The following is an 18366-nucleotide window of genomic DNA, read 5'->3' as shown; positions in this document are numbered from 1 at the left end:
GTGTGTGTGTGATATAGTTACACCTATCCCTATTCCTATATCTGTATATTTATATTTATCTATATCTATCTATCTATCTATCTATCTTTCATCTATTTATCTATCTACCTACACATTTATCTATCTACAGATCTTCCTTGACCTACAACAGGGTTACTTCTCAACAAACCTATTGTAACTTGATAATGCTGCAAGTTGAAAAGTATCAAATACACATAACCTACTGAACATCATAGCTTTTAGCCAAGCCTGCCTTAAACATGCTCAGAACAGTTACAGTAGCCTACAGTCAGGAAAAATCATTTAATACAAAGCTTATTTTATAATAAAATGTTAAATTTCTTAAGCAATTTATTGAATACTATATACTGAATGTGAAAAACAGAAAGACTGTATGGGTACAGAATGGTTGTAAATGTGTCAGTTGTTCACCCTCATGATCCTATGCCTGACTGGGAGCTGCAACTCTCTGCCACAGCTCAGCCTCATGAGGGAGAATTGTACTGCCCAGCACTAGCCCCAGAAAAGAACAAAAGTCAAAATTTGAAATATATTTTCTACTGAGCCCATATCCCTTTAACACCATATAAATTTGAACAATTGTGATTCAAACCATTGTAAGTTGGGGGCTATCTGTATGATGTTGGTGTTACATTACCGACAGAGAGAGATAACACTGTTAAAGACTGATTTGAAGATCAGCAGAAAAGTAACCACTTATAGAACTAAGTAGCCACTTACAGAATTTTAGTTTTAATCAAGGAGAAAGAAAAGAAATAAAGCAAAGCACTAGAACAAGAACATTTCCTTTACCTCAGATTCTGAAACGCTTCAGCTAAAATGAAAGCAACTTTCCTGCTGGTACTATTACCTATGATAGCAAATTCTTTTCTCCTCACAATGAGGGTCTAAGAAGGACAATCCATCTCACAGGTAGCAGAGGCAATAAAAAGTGGGAAGGTGAAGAATTTCAGCATAAGAACAAGAAAAACCATAGATGGACTAGACAATTAGAGTCAACAAAAGGACTAAAGGAATGAAATTTGTTTGTTTTTGTTCCAACTTTGCCAATTCTTTCTCTAATTTCTTAGAGTTCCCATAGAGATGAGACATTCACACAAAATGATCTTCTTCTAAGCTACACAGAAATAAAACAGATATTTTATAAAAGGAAAAAAAAAAAGAGACTCGAATTTATAGTTGTGATGACGGGAAACAAAAGAAAATTCCTTTTCTTTGGCTTGTATGATTACTTGGAATGGCAGTAATTTTGCTAAACATACTTTTCTTCTGATAGCTCTTAGGAAATGGCCTGGTACTTAATGTTCTATTCCAAGCTTTGAATAATGAAATTTTGTAGAATTAAAAAAAAAAAAAAAAAAAACCTGGGGACAGCTATCTAAGTACATTTTTACAGTCAAACACTGAATTATTTTTTTCCTGAGTAGTATCTTTTTTAGTTATAAAAGTTATATAAACAAGAAAAAATTTTATAACTTACTGCAAGGCACAAAGAAAATTTTTAACATTTCCTATGATTCCACTATCCAGAAAAAAAGCCACTTTAATTATTTCTGATCACTGTGCATGTGTGTGTGTGTGTGTAGATATAGACATAGATACTGTTTTTCCATATTATTTGATACCAAATTCCTACTTGTAGGCATTTATATTGCTATATTTTTTTAAAAATATTTTAAATTTATTATGCAAGCATAACTTTAAATATAAATCTGAAATTATATGTTCATTTTCTCCTAAAAAATACCAACAATTGAAATTGTTTGACTGCATAGATATAAATAAGCTCACGACTTTTGATGGGACAAAAAGTCTTTTTTTGGGGGGACAAAAGTCAAAAGACTTTTTTTTTTTAAAGATTTTATTTATTTATTTAATTTTTTTTTTTTTTCAGCACAAGCTTTATACAGAACAGAACACTTTTTTTTTCACATTGTACTCAGTCCAACAGAGCCCAAACTGTGGGGCTGTTGCTCTTAATCAGTGGAGGCTTCAGGCTTTGCCACTTAGCACATTCTCCACGGCTCTGGTTACCTGATCAGCACTGAAGTTGTTCAAAGAGACATTCTTCTCTTGTGCAAATGCGTAGCGGGCCCATAGTTTGGGCTGCACATCAGAACACTCGCGGATTAGGATGGGCAGACCGGGGTTCGCCTTCTTCAGCTCCACATAGTGTTTCTCGATGAATTCCCTGACGCCCTGGCTTCCGGGTGAGTGCTGGCACAAGTGGAGGTGAATCTCACAGAGGCCAAGTTTGGCCCCAATCCCGTGACTCGCTGCTTCAGCCGCCATCTCCCCTAGTGCCTAACTCTCCGCCCTTCAAGATTTTATTTATTTATTTGACAGAGATCACAAGTAGGCTGAGAGGCAGGCAGAGAGAAAGAGGTGGAAGCAGGTTCCCCGCTGAGCAGAGAGCTCGATGCAGGGCTTGATCCCAGGACCCTGGGATCATGACCTGAGCCAAAGGCAGAGGCTTTAACCCACTGAGCCACCCAGGCGCCCCAACAAAAGTCAAAAGACTGTTGAAGGACATAATTTTCCAATTTATTTTACATTGTAGTAAAGGAAATAATAAGTGGGATTATGAAGCATAATAATGGTTATAGACATCTTGGATCTTGGATAATAGTCAAATAGTAAATCCTTTAATCTTTATATATAATTTTATTTATGAATTAAAATATTTTAAAATATGTGCTATAATTTGAGGTTCTAACATAATCTTTATGAATATTAAGAAAGAGAAACAAAGTAAACATTAACATATCCTTCTGTTTAGTTCACTTACCATAAAAGGAGGGAAAGCATGCATCCTCATAATGCTTTAGACAGCTAAATTGAAGACCTTAACCTAAACTTCAAAATGGACTTTGAATTACCTAGAATATTCATTAACATAATGATCTCCTTCATCTTTTCCATGGATAGCCATTGCTTTAAATAATTTCTTGTGGTTTCATAGGAATTCCAATTCTCTGAAGCTTTAAAAATCAACCTTTTGACAAGTCTTAATGGCTTTTCCAACTAAATCCTAAATTGGTACATGCATGAAGTTATCTGATTGCATATATCTGCTTAGCAATACACAGTAACACCAAGCATGCCCTTGAAATGCTTAAATTCTGGAAACAACAGGTACTTAATCACAGACAGAATGCATCTAAGCATGGAGACCCACAGAAGTATCCCTGTCACAAGTTTATGTCATAGTTTACAAGCTGCAGTAGAAAATGCCCATCATCTTAGACAGGCATGGACCTCTTTATTTTGTAATCTTTGACCTACTAACTGTTACCAGTAATTCACATATATAGAAAGGAAGATGATTTACTTCCTGTGTATGTGACACACACTTCACGTAGAAGTCATTCATTGAATAGTTTCCTCTGAATTCTTTTATGTATAAATTACTTTATTTGATTCTTTAAACAACCTTGTGGGATAGGTATGCCTACTCTTGCTATTATTAAAATTATATTGTATAGATGAGTAAATTGAGGCTCAAAGTAAACTGACTTACCCAAGGAACCAAAGCTATTGGACAAAAAGCCACCCTGGAAATTTAGCTATAAAATCTCAGGCTCTGTATGGTTTTTACCATAGCATACTATAGAAGATAACTTCAGGAAACATAATTAAATTTTGCATTTGTAATAAAGAGATGACTAATACATCAAATTATTATTTTTAAAACATGCTGATAATGAAGTTTCCCCATGGTTAATCACAGATGCTATTCTGCCAGGCTGCAGGCTTGATGCATGGAGGGGTTCCTGGAACAGTGTTTCTTATAAAAACCGTCTTGTGGAACCATTTTAGATTATTACATTTTTTCCTCTCCTGCTATCACATTTTCCAATTAATTTCAGTGAGTATGTACTCCTTTCCACTCTAGACCAATCTTTCTCCAGCCATTGGGCAAGGACTAGATAGCACAAAAAGCTAATTCTATTTTAGCTAACAAATCCTTGTAAGTCCTTACTATCATTCAGTTTTGAGTTTGTGGGATTGGATAAATATAAGCCAAACAAATGTTCATGAATAACAATAAATTAGTGTTGCATGTTACCAATGATAAATCTGATTTTTTAAATGACCAGATGGTTAAAGAGAAACATGAGGTTAACAAAGCAAGTTTAATTGGCAATTAACTAATAATAATAACTAATTAATAAACAAATAACTAATATGCTCAGTACAAGGCAAACAAGGTCACATTTTTAAAAGTCTGGTGCTTTTATTTTTTTTGCCATATTTAGAATAAGGTAAAAAATTCATAGACATTGAGAATTAGGTGTAAAGACACTCATCTGAGAGATTGTCAAGTCAAGAGATGTCTGCTCAAAAGTAGGTGTTTACTAAAACAGTGCCTGGGTTTTCACTGGATGATTACAAAGTAGATCTTTTGAAAGTCAAATATTTTCAGAAGGCAGTTTTCATTATTATTGCAGAGAAATTAACCTTGTGGAAAAACAGTGAGTGTGGGTCAGAATTGTCTTCAGTTTTGTCCTTGACATGAGCTAGCGGCACAAACATCTCATCTAAAATTTCTGTTCCTTATTTTGTCATTTAAAAATAAAAATTATATAGGGGCACCTGGGTGGCTCAGTGGGTTAAGCCTCTGCCTTCGGCTCAGGTCATGATCTCAGGGTTGTGGGAATGAGCCCCACATCAGCGGGGAGCCTGCTTCTCTGCCCCCAGACCCCGCCTACTTGTGATCTCTCTCTCTGTCGAATAAATAAAATCTTGAAAAAAATAAAAAAATAAAAATCATATATACTCCATCACATATAAATAATTATTTGTGAGCTTTGGACCTCACTGGTATGTATAAATCATTGATGCTAACATATTTTCACTCTTACCCCGTAGTCTCACTATCCTATATAAACAATTGAATTCCAAAGCCCTCTCATACCCTGGAAACTATTTTGCTTCAGGTTCCCTATCTCTGTCTCATGCCAGCCAAAGATGAGCTTACAATGTGTTCTTCTCTCAGCCTATGTCTACAACTATGCAATCAAATAAAATTGGAAAGAAGTATAGGAATATGCAATCTTACTTTAAATGCAGGACCTCTAGCCTCGAATCAAGCATTATCACTGTCCAGTAATTTATTGCAAGCTTCTAGACCATGCACACACCACCCCTCTTTATGGATGGTGATTTCTCTCTTCTCAAACTTCTAGCCCCTCCAACACCATCCTCACCCTCAGGAACTTGGCATTTCATTCACTGGGAAAATACAAATAATCAAAGAGATTCCCACAATCTTTTATCACCATATATACCCAACCTATCAGCCTCTATGCCCCAGGACTGCCTTCTATTTCATGACTATCTATTAAAAGCCACATACCTATCCCTTTTCTCTCCCTTCCCTAAAAAGCTGTCAATTTTTACTGTTTTCAGTTATTTCCTTTCTTATTTACTCTTGAACCACTCCAGTCAGATCTTGCCATGGAAGTAACACTTGCAAAATTGCCACTGATAAATTAAATGACCCATCTTCAACTTACCTGAGTCTTCATTCACATTCATGTTTGATCTTTTCTTCTTTCAAATATTTTTCCACTTTGATTCCAGGAAATCTACTCTTCTGGTTGTTCCTATTACAACATCCCCCCTTCTCTGGGTTTACTACTTGTTCTTTCTTACTATCACTCTCTCCCCATCTGTTGAATACCAAAGTGCCCCAAATCTGTTCTTAGACTTCTACTCTTTTCTATTTGTTCTTCTAAAGATTTATTCATTTATTTGGGAGAGGTAGGGGGAAGGGGCAGAAAGAGAGAATCTTCAAGCAGACTCCCCCTTGAGCGCAGATCCTGAGGAGAGTTTGGATCTCACAATCCTTAGACCATGACCTGAGCCAACACTTAGGGTCCCACACTTAGCCAACTGAGCCACCAGGCACTATTTGTTTTTCTGTAGTAAACTTACCCTACCCCAAAGCTTTGACTGCCTATTTATATGCTAATGAATTGCCAAATTATATTTTCAGCCTGATCATCTTGACAAAATTCCACGCAAGCATTTCTACTTTTTCTCAAAGTATCTGCTTACATGTTTAATTGATATCTCAGCCTAAGGCTGAGAAATTCAACAAAGAAATTCAACAAATTTCTTATCTGCCTACCCAAAATCTGTACATCCTGCAGATTTCCTTTTCTCTGTTCTTGGCGAAACTTAATCTTCCAGTTGCTGTGGTCAAAGTTGGAGAGTCATTCTTGGTTAATCTCTTTCACTCACATCCCATCCAATCCTGCAGTCATTCATATTGAGTTTTCTTTAAAAAAATATATCTCTACCTCCACTGATACCACTTGTGTCCAAGCCATTATCCTTTCTATCTTACATTATTACATAAACTTTTTTTTTAAGATTTTATTTATTTATTTGACAGATAGAGATCACAAGTAGGTAGAGAGGCAGTCAGAGAGAGATGGGGAAGCAGGCTCTCCGCCAAACAGACAGCCTGATGTGGGGCTTGATCCTAGGGCCCTAATATCATGGCCTGAGCCAAAGGCAGAGGGTTAACCCACTGAGCCACCCAGGCACCCCTATTACATAACTTTACATAAACATAACTTTACATAAACTTTTGACTCATCTTCAGACTCACCTATAGTTTAAATCATACCTCAACACTTAACTGCTCAAATTCTCCCCCAGCTTCCTATTCAGTCACAGAGGATGATACACTTTTTATAATTGTCTACATTATTTGGCTCTGCTGAAGCCTTTACATAAACCTGTAATTAAGGATCTATATGATTTCTTTCTGATGTATCCAGGTTTCTGTTACCTCAGGTTATTTTAACTTGCTATTCCCACTGCCTGGAATGCAATTCAACTAGAGGCTGATACTTCTCCTCCTTCAATATCTTACTTATATACTGCAACCTCTTTGAGTCTTTACCTGATCACCATATTTACAATTGCAACCATCCCTACACTTCTTATCTCCCACCCCTGCTTTATTTTTCTCTCCATTATACTTGTCAATATATGATATAAAATATATTTTTATACCGCTTCTCAGTTTTTCTCCTCTTTAGAATGTAAGCATATATCCCACAAGTGTAAATAAATTTTTCTGTTTGATTAATAAATAATTTCATCAGTGTCTGGAACAGGACCAGACACATAATAGTGCTCAAAATAATTATTAAAATAATGATAATATACATGAAAACACTTTGAAAATTAGAAAGTTATACAACTTTCAACTATACTACTTTCTACTTTCTACTATACTGTACTACTCTAATGTCAGTTAGTTTAGTCAGACTTTCTTCCCTTTGAACCTGACATTGAAATCATAAATATCCATATTACCAGTAAATATACTTCCTATGTTTCAGGAAGTAAGCTAGAGATGACTTTATAACTCTAATGCAGGTAAAAGTGAAAATGGATTAAATGGTGAAAACTATATGAAGAAATACAATGTTCAAGAAAGTTCAGAAAAGCATTTTCAAAATAAACATGATGTACCTGTGGAAATTAAATAAATGCACTGATTTTAGCTAATGTGACTGTCATCTCCAATTTTAGTGGTTTTCTTTCAGAGAATATTGTAGTCTTTTGACTTAAAGTTTGCATACAGAGATTTTTAGTACTTACATATGGGAACAGAGAACTTCCTTTTATTTGGTCCGTAGAACAACAAACAAAATTATTAATGGCCAATATTCCACCATCAGCCTTTAATTATAAAAAATACATTTAATTATAAAAAATTATAACTTTAATTATAAAAAATTCTAATTACAGCCATATAATTTAATTTATATTTTATATAACTAATTGACAATTTTTTTCTGAATTTGTAGAGAACACTTAGTGAATTTATTTTGAGAATAAGCTAATCTAGAAATACCATGCATTTTGAATATAAATGTAATAGCTCTAGAAATATTATGTGAGTTCAAAATCCAGCAATTTAAGGTGCTACTTTATTTTTTCAGAGATTTATTTATTTATTTTATATATAGAGAGAGCAGGGGGACGTGGAAAGGGAAAGGGAGAAAGAATCTTAAGCAGACTCCACACTGAGGATGGAGCCTCCCATGGGGCTCCAAGTAGGCTTGATCTCACAACCCTGAAATTATGACCTGAGCTGAAATCAAGAGTTGAACACTTAACTAACTGAGCCACCCAGGCGCCCCAAATTAAGGTGCTACTTTAAAGTAATTCTTGTAATTTGGAAAAAATGTAAATTTTATGTTTTATTTCAAATAAAGTGAGATAGAAGTACAATTCAATATTTAACAACTTTATTTTGATACAATTCATATGACTATAACATTTATCCATTTGAAGTGTACCATTCTATAGTTTTTAGTATATTCACAGAATCATGCATCCATTCTCACAAAGTATTTTAGAACACTTTCATCATCCTAAAAAGGAAATTCTGTATCCATTTGCCATCATCCTTGTTCCCTATCTTTCCTAGCCTCTGACAACTACTAATTTACTTTCTTTCTTTGTAGACCTGCCTTCTCTGGACATTTCATATGAATGAAATCATACAATCTCTGGTCCTTTATGAATGGCTTATTTTATTTTTTTCATAACCACTTCATTGAGTTATGAATGACTTCTAAAAAGATGTACATATTTAATGTATATAACTCAGTGTGTTTGGAGAGAAGTATATATCCATGAAACCATCATTACTGCCAAAGCCTGAGACCATCATCAATATCAAGGCCATAAGCATATCCCTCATCTGACAAAGTTTCATTTCACTCCTTATAATATGATAATGATTATGATTATAATTATTATTTGGTGTAATAAGAACACACCATCCTATTAGCAAACTTTAAATATGTGATACACTATTGTTAAATATAGGCATTATGAACTCCAGAACATATTTTACTATCTTGAATAAATGAAATGTTGTACCCTTTGTCACCTTTCCATTTCTCCCTCCCCACAGCCTCTGAGAATCATTCTATTCTTTGTTTCTAGGAGTTTGACTATTTTAAACTCCACATATGAGTGAGACCACAAAATCTTTCTGTGTCTGGCTTATTTCATTAGCATAGCACTCTCCAGGTCTATCCATATTGTCACAAATGGCAGAATTTCCTTCTTTTCTTAGATTGAATAATATCCCATTGTGTATACATTTATCTATCTACTCAACTGTTGGTGGGCACTAGGTTGTTTTCATATCTTGGCTTGTGAGTGATGTTGCAATGAACAAGGGAGTGCTGATATCCCTTCAATTACTTTAGATATATACCCAGAAGTGGAATTGATGGATCATATTATCATCCTATTTTTAAGTTTTTGTGGAATTTTCATATTGTTTTCCATAATAGCTGTGCCACTAGACATCCACACCAACAGTATACCAGGGTTCCCTTTCCCCCACACTTTCACCAACATCTGGTATCTTCCTTTTTCTTTTTTTCTTTTTTTTTTTAAAGTAATAGTCCTCATAACAGAAGTGAGGCAATACATTATTGTGGTCTTATGTTGCATTTTATCTAATGATTAGTGATGGGGAATACCTTTTCATATACCTAATGACTACTTGTATGTTTCCTTTGGAGAAAAGTCTATTCAAATCTATTGCACATTTTTTAACTGGGTTTTGGGGGGGTTTTGATATTGAGTTAAATTAGTTGCTTATGTATTTTAGATATTAACCACTTATCGGATACATTGTTTAAAAATATTTTCCCCAATTTCATAGATTTTCCATCTTTTTGTTTGTTTTCCTTGCCACGCAGAAATCTTCCACTTATTTATTTTTGCTTTTGCTGCCTGTACTTGTGTCATATGCAGAAAATCAACACCAAGACCAATGTCAGAAGTTTTTTTTTTTCATTCTATTCCTTCTACTCCTTTCTCTGATCTTTAAAATGATATCCTTTCTTTAGAGCTTCACAAAAAAAAATTACATTTTTAAATTTCTAGACCAGAAAATTATAGTTACATTTTTAAAATTCTAGACTAGAAAGCAGACTTAGAGAATTTGAATTGAAACCTAGGTCTAGAGCCAAAATATCTCTATAACTGAAGATTTTCCTAAAGCCTCAGAGATATAGGCAAAAATTTGCCACATAATGTGCAATTCTGTTAAATACTTATCCTGGCCTACAGTTCTTTACCAGTCTGTTCCATTTATTGTTTCTCCTTCATATGGCAAACATTCTTAGAAGGCAAATTTAAATGATGTGTCCATATTAAATTTAAAAGTAATAGATTTGAGAGAGAATAATAAAAATAAAATAGACTACATAAGGTAATTTCAGAATTTTTTGAGTAGATTAAACAAAAATTCAAAGTTGTAACAAAAAAACTAAAAACTAGTCACTAAAGCTTTGAAACACTAAAAATTTTGTTGGCGATTCTCTCTCTTCCTCTGTCCCTCCCTCACGCATACATGTGTGCTCTCTTGTGCTCTCTCTCTCTCTCAAATAAATAAATAAATCTTTAAAATAAACAAACTCTGCACACTGAATAAAAAGAGCAGTAAGATGAATTTATAGCAAGGGTTTTGACCTGCAAGCTGAGAAACTCAGGCTATAAAAGCAATGAGTTCTAAGTTGCTCATAGACAGAGGCATAAGAAGGTAAATTTTAAATATTTTGACTTTTTCAGCTGATTGGTTGCCTAATGGTCATTTTCCTTATCTGGGTTAGAGTAGCTGAGTCAGAGGAACAAGGTGGTCCAGAAGTGATGTGAATGGACATAATGTTTAGGGATTGGCTGGCATCCTCTGCTGAATTCTGAGGAAATCTGAGAATTCCTACACTTATTTTAGGTAAGGTTAAGTTTCATTTTCTTTAATGTGCCTACTTTGGTCAACTCTGTTTGGTCCCTAACATAGTGACTCCATTTTAGTTTGAGTCTACACTATATACCTATATTATGCTAACTTGTTTAATTACTAAAAAATTAGCTATTGTTCCAGAATCTTATGGTCAAGAGACGACAGATATAAGCAGATTGATTGAAATAACACAAAGGAGTTCAAATTATCAAAAAATTTTGGTACAAACATGAAGAGATTATCCACATACTAGGAGTGTTATCTCAGTAAATTAATACACATTTAATGAAACTATTTCTGACCCAGTAGCTAAAGTTTATCATCTTAAATATAATGTTACTACATATAGTAAAATTTCATATTCTTAACAGAAACTACTCAATATTGTTTTTACTAATTAATAGATTATTAATCCTTGTTATTTTTACTTTCCATATTACTATATTCTTGTGCAATACTTTTTTTTCTCTAAATATTTTATTTCTTTATTCATGAGAGAAAGAGAGAGGCAGAGCCAGAGGGAGAAGCAGACTCCCCATGGAGCAAGGAGCCTGATGCAGGACTCGATCCCAGGACCCTGGGATCATGACCTGAGCCAAAGGAAGACGCTTAACTGGCTGAGTCACCCAGGTGCCAACAATACTCTTAATAGAATAACTCTTTAGCATCCATGAAGGGAAACAACATGATTATATATCTGTAATTAAAGAATTGTTCATAGTTAGAACAGAATTTTGGACATTTAAAAACCCAAATCTGACTTAATATGTTTGGTTTGGTGCCTTTTATAACAAACATATAAAGGGAAAATATCAGAGTTCACTATAATAGTCTAGTCTCTACTGTAGAATCCACTTTCTTACCAAAGGCTAAATGAACTGAACTATGACACTTTTTAAGGCATGCCAAATTGCCTGAAATAAAACAGTAAATATATACACCAGTAACAGTTTTTATTTTAAAATAATTTACTTCTTTGAAATAATATAGAAACAAAGAAGCCTCAAATTCATCAGATATCATTTAAAAATGAGCAAGTACCTGAATTACCTGATTTCTTTATGTCTTCCAAAATAAACGCTGTCAAAAAATTAGAGTTCACAATAAGATACTAGAAGAACTAGTTCCTTATACGGTAAATAGTATAGATTTACTTTAGAAATATCATATAAATACATAAAGATACTTTAGAAAATGCAAATTTTCATCTGAACCAAGCTTCTCCAACTAAAGTACATACAGAAGTTTTTCTTACCAATCAAAAACAAAATGAGTTAAAAATTTATGGAAATTTATAGATTGCAAATAGATATACAAAGGCTAGACCACCAAAGTAAGAAACTTTGCCCAGAGAATAATTGGGTTTTAAGAACCAAGAGCTTAAGATCTGGTAAAATCAGAATGACCACTTTGTAGCATTAGATAAAACCTCAAACTGCCTCTTGCCAAAATTTGCGTACAAAACAATCTTACTTTAGGGACAAACTATGTAGAGATCATCCCAATGGAGCAAAGCTTCAGGTAGTCATTATGGCCTATACACTTGGAGAGTGAGAGAAAACCTGAAGGAAGTATGTAGAGAAAGAGTAATACTTAATAGTAGCTGATCATTTAGATGATTGTTCTGAGACCTTTAAAGGGTGAGATTTTAAAATTATTTGAAGCCTGGAGATCTGGGAGAGAAGGCATTTGAATAAATCTATAGAATTGGGTACAAAGTGGAATGGTTTTTCAAGAGATTTTTTTATTCCCACCAGAAATTATTCATTCTAGAACACTAAACATCCATGTGGCAGGATGACTTAGTCAATAGATAGCAGCCAGTTTCTATCCTCCCCTCCACAGCATTTACGGCGTAAGTTCATGAATGGAATAACCATATGACAGAGATATTGTATATTCATGGGCCTGACACCATGGATTTCTCTCATAAAATCTAATCTACTGGGGTGCCTAGGTGGCTCAGTGGGCTAAAACCTCTGCCTTCAGCTCAGCTCATGATCCCAGGGTCCTGGGATCCAGCCCTACATTGGGCTTTCTGCTCAGCAGGGAGACTGCTTCCCCCTCTCTCTCTGCCTACCTCTCTGCCTACTTGTGATCTCTGTCTGTCAAATAAATAAATAAAAATCTAAAAAAAAAAAAAAACTAAACTAAAATAAAATCTAATTTATTCAGCACCCCTGCTGAATATTTATCTTGTCATCATGAGACATTAAGGTGGAATCCCAGATACAGTTCTCTCAAAGAGAAATAGGCCCTTCTGATGGCAAGTTAATTACATGTAACCCTTCCCATTCAAGAAATATCAGTGATTCATCCCAATCAAGATTGGTATCTACTCTTGGGATGTATATGCATAGCTCACTGGCAGTGCCTCTGCCAAAACTCCTTTCAAAGGCTTACCGAGTATCTTTACTACCAACACTGGAGCACACATAACATTATAACAGTGATGTGGTGGTGGCCAGGTAACTATGTGGTCCTATTATAAAATATACCACCAAGAAACAGCCCGGCTGGATTAGTAAAGTGGTGAACAGGATTGCTGACACAGCTGAATAACCAACATGGAAATGTTATCTTGGAGAACAGGATAAATCTTTCAGGATATGGAATATAAAGTAGGCCAATGACCATTGTATCATTCCAGTTTTCTTTCTTTTGTTTTTTTCTATGATCATATCATTATTTGTTCCCTATTGGAAGAAGACATGACTCTGGCAACCGAGAGCTAGATGTAGAAGTGGCTCTATCTTCTCACCCCTTGTGGAAATCTATACTTCTCATCCCACAATTTTAAATTTAATGTATTGAGAGGGCCTGGTTTCCAGAGAAAGGGAAAATCCATCAAGGGATTTGGTAAGTTTCAATAATTTTAAATCAATAGCCAGTGATTAGGCAATTTAGATTCTTCATGTCAGTGGCCCAGAAAGCAAAAAAGGAGTTACAACACTTGCAGGGGCAATGGAAACTGACTATTAAGAGGATGTAGGACTACAGGTGCTCCATAATGGGATCAGAAAGGAATGTTTGACATTCATATGATCCACTGAGCATCTCTTGCTACTCCTATGTCCATTGTTAAATGTAAATTTGCAAATACAATGACCACAACCAGATAAAAGCAGGGAAATCAGGAGCTCAGACCTCTCTAGGGTGTGGGTCTGGATCAGACAACCAGGGAAGGCACCTTGATGATAGAAGTGATAGCCAAGGGTGAGGGGAAGATCAAACAAGTGGTAGAGGAGGTGATAAATCTCAGCTACTAGTATTAAGACTAAATGTAGCATTTGTGCTATAGCTTATTCCACCAAGCCCAATATTCCCCAAAAGATATTTTGAACACTCAGAATCCTGCATAGATGGTGCCCAGATGTAGTGAATTTAATATGAATGCAAGAAGTGGAATTCCTGTAGATGCTGTTGTTGCTGTTTCCAGTTCCCATTTTCCAGTTGGTGCATCCATCCCTTAGTGACTGCCAGTGCAATGGCTAATGGTTTCTATCTGTGACCTTGGAACAACTTGCCTTGGGCAAAGGGGACCAAACAGCACCAGAGATACCTGAGAGATTGTAACTTTCAACTACAGAGTAGCTCTTGTCTGACTGATAAAGGGATATAAACTCAAACCCCTTGACTAAATTTGGGACAAGTCTGTTGTAATTTGAGCTTTAGAAACCTATCCCTATTCCCAAGAGTTAGTCCAATGCTAGAATTAAGGCCACAATCTTATTTAGCTGGTTCCTTTTCCCTATCTTGCTTTGCTCACTCGCTTAACAGGTTTTTTTCTCTTCCTTCCTTTCTTTCTTTTCTTTCCCTGAAGAAATCATGAAAACTTAACCTCTACAATAAGTCATATGCTGTGCTTATAAAGCACCTATGATAATACAGTGACATTATGGATATAAATACTTATATATTACTTCTATCTCACTATGTTGCTGAGTCAAAAAGAAAAAAAAAGTGATATCAAAGGAACCTGACTTTGGCTGAATTAAATTACTTCATGACCAATGACTAATTCACAAGGATGATTATAAACACTTTCAGTTCTGCCTGCAGACAGACAATGCTAGTCAATGATGATTAATGTTTAGAAGTCCAGTTTGTGTGATGCTGGTTTATAATATTGCTGAGAAAAACAGAATATTAAAACCAGAAAGCAATGAGGTCAGATGATTATGAGTTCTTGATAATTCTTAAAAACTAAAACTATGGGTTAGTATGCCTTTTTTTTCTAGTTTAGTAAAAATAAATGGCTGTCTCTCCTTTGACTATTATTTTTAAACTGTCTTGCAGCTGATCTTTTTGATCTTAAATAACACAAGACAAAAATCATTTATTGTTGGACCCTTCTAAAGAATTAATTCACAAAATTAAACCTTGTTAGTATTGAGATTTTAATTATCACTTTTCCCCAAGTTCTTTCTCAGAAAAGATGATTCTAATATTTTTGTTAAAACCATTTAACAAAAGCAGCCTCAAGTTGACTCATGTGAAATTCCAACAGCTGGCTTCCATGGTAGGGATTTTAGTTAGATGTCTTGTCCTGCTGTTATTAGGGCTATTGGAGTGGCTCCAGGTGTGACTACTCTTGGCTCTCTGCTCCACATGTTAATTTTAAGATGTATTTGGTGTATGTCCTAACCTAAATTTGGAGCAAATCCATTTCTTCTCTAAGCTCTCTGCTCGACATGTTAATTTTAAGATGTATTTGGTGTGTGTCCTAACCTAAATTTGGAGCAAATCCATTTCTTCTCTACTTTAGGTATGAACTTCTCATTCTTTAAAGCATGTTTCCAATTATGTGACTCTTTGGTGTCATGGAAGTACTAGAATACTTTTTTTGAAAATTTTGAGAATGGCAGCAGCAAACGACTGGTGAAATAGATTCAAATATTAATTCAGCACTATTTAGATATTAAGATTGAAGCCCAGTGCACTAACTCAAATTATTGTGGAAATAATTGCCCACCAAATAAAACTGCATATAGAAATTCAAACGTGTATTTTATATTGCAAGGCTTTAATCTAATTAAATGTTCTATTAATGGAGATAAAATATGGTAAATCCAATTAACCTACTTAAGTATATTTGAAGTTAAGATTTAGTATAATATTTTTGCTTTATCCAGAACAGAGCTCTTTGTTTAACTAAGCTTACCATTTTCTATGGTTATATTCATTCATAGTACTGAGATATCCTTCTTTCTGTAGTGCATCACTCATTCATTCTATCACCCATTTGTAACAGAACCAAACTGAGTTCCCTCCTTGGTGAGTCAGAAACTGCACCTGGTGAGTTGTCTCACTCACAAAGAAACATTTATTTGTAGCAAATAAAGAGATTACCAGGAATGGCTTCCAAAGCTGGGACTCCCAAAAAGGGTGAATCTTGATTCCTTTTGTTTAGGGTTAGGATGAATATTTAGATAGGGAAGACTTGTCAGGCTAGTTAGAAGCAGGCAGAAGGTCATGCATATGCCTAAAGGAAATATGCCTATACAAACAATGTATGTCATGTGAATGAAGCTGAAGTTCTTCCTTGGGCAAAGATTTTAGTATTATAGTGGAATAAAGGTAATGATAGGTTATTCCAGAAGTCACTCCAGAGTTCATCTGTACAGGTATGAGTCAGGCTTTTAGCTCAAAAGGTCTAGGGCAAATTGGAGGGGGAGATGAACCATGAGAGACTGTGGACTTCTAGAAACAAACTAAGGGTTTCGGAAGGGAGGGGCCTGGAAGGATGAGAGAGCTTCCAGTGGGTATTAAGGAGAGCACCTATTGCATGGAACACTGGATGTGGTGCATAAACAATGAATCTTGGAACACTGAAAAAATAAAATTCAGGAAAAAAAAAACACAAACAAACAAACAAACAAAAACATCTAGGGCATCTGAGCCAATAAGAGTTTCCCTCAGGAAAGTCAACATCACCTGAGGCGTGGTTTCGGGTTTCATTTGCCTGAGTTAAGAGTTAAGCAGAAAATAGAGCTTAAGGAAAAATGTGAAACAGAGGTTAGTGAGTACAAGCAGGTGGCCAATAAAGGTCTGTTCTTGGGGTCTAGAGGGGGATGCATTCACTTAACCAGATAGTTCTTGAGTGCCATTAAATAATGCCAATAAATATGGTCAGGAACCGTTCTACAGTTTGCAAATACATCAAAAAATGACACAGAGAGAAATCTATCCTCATGGAGTTTATTATTTACAAAAGAGAAACAAAGAAGATTTATAATAAATATACTAATCTTGTTTAAGGGTTTGTGAGGGAAATACGGCATGAAAATCCATGGATGATGAAATGGAAATGGAAATTATGGAAATTTCCATAAAAATGGAAATTTTATACTGTATGGCTGGAGAAATCCTCTTATTGATTGACATTTGAGTAAAGTCATTAAATTAAAAAAAAAAAAAAAGATAAGGACAAGGACATTTGGAAGAAAGTATTCAAATGCAAAGGTCCTGAGGAAAAAGTTGCTTGATGGGTTCAAGGAAGTGCAAAGAGGTTAACAATACTGGAACAGAGTGAGTGAAGGGAATAGTATAAAATAAAATAAAGTCAGGGAGAAGATAAGGGTGTGTTGAGAACAGAATCACATATTCTTTGTGGGCCATTTGAAGACTTGAGCTTTTACTAATCTAAATAGACAGTTATTTGCATGACTAAGGAAGAACAACATTAATTTAGCTAAGATTAATCAAATCACTCTGGGTGATTTATTGAAGATGAAAAGGGACAGAAGTAAGGAGAATAAATTGCTCCTGAAGCAATCTATGTGAGACAGAATAAGAGATTAAACAAAAGCAGTGCAGTGAAGTGGTGAAAAGTTGTTAGATTTTGGACAGATTTTGAAGGTAAAACCCACAGGATATGCTGAGAAAGAAGAGAGTAGAATACCGTAGCATGAGCTGCTAGTTAAATATTGCCATTTACTGAGTTTGGAAGACTGTAGCAGTAACAGGTTGGCAACCGAGTATGAGAAGCTCACTTTAAAGTGTTTTAGATTTAGGTAATTCAAGAGAAGATACCAAGTAGATAGTTGAGGTACTGATCTGGTGTTCAGGGCAGAAAAGATGGCTAAAAGTATACATTGGGGAGTCTAGTCCATAGATAATATTTAATATTTTGAGTCTGGATGAAATCACCAAGGGGGAGGATGTAGTTAAGAAAGAAATGAGGCCTAAGAATAGATACATGGGGAATTCTAATATGTAGGGAATATAGTGAGAGATCTAGCAAGTAGACTGAGATAAAGCAGTTATAGAGATAAAAACCAAACCAAACCAAATACCTAGGTAAGAGTGTTGTACCAAACACAAAGTGAAGAAAGTGTTTGGAAGAGAAAAAAGATAGTCACTATGTCTGTTGTAAGCTGCTTCATTATAGATAGAAACAGATATCCACTGCCTAGCAAATTTTGATACAGAATTTTAATTACCATTTTGTTATATGTAATTACTAAATCTCATATTTTTTCTTTGAATAATGAATTATTTAGAAAATGTTTGCAAGTTCCCAAATATACAAGTGTTTCTTT

At 34.9% G+C, this 18366-nt stretch overlaps 1 protein-coding gene across 1 annotated transcript; it reads right to left on the bottom strand.

Moving 5' to 3' along the window:
* Positions 1-1898: 1898 nt before the first annotated feature.
* Positions 1899-2326, bottom strand: LOC125094229 (NADH dehydrogenase [ubiquinone] 1 alpha subcomplex subunit 2-like). The gene has a single exon (XM_047719895.1). It carries the CDS (start codon positions 2311-2313, stop codon positions 2014-2016), a length of 300 nt encoding a protein of 99 aa, XP_047575851.1. The 5' UTR covers positions 2314-2326; the 3' UTR covers positions 1899-2013.
* Positions 2327-18366: the final 16040 nt, after the last annotated feature.

This window comes from Lutra lutra, chromosome 2 (genome assembly GCF_902655055.1).
Source record: "Lutra lutra chromosome 2, mLutLut1.2, whole genome shotgun sequence".
Lineage (NCBI taxonomy): Eukaryota > Metazoa > Chordata > Mammalia > Carnivora > Mustelidae > Lutra > Lutra lutra.
The sequence above is the reverse complement of the archived record's forward strand: the minus strand, read 5'-3'. Positions and strand labels throughout refer to the sequence as shown.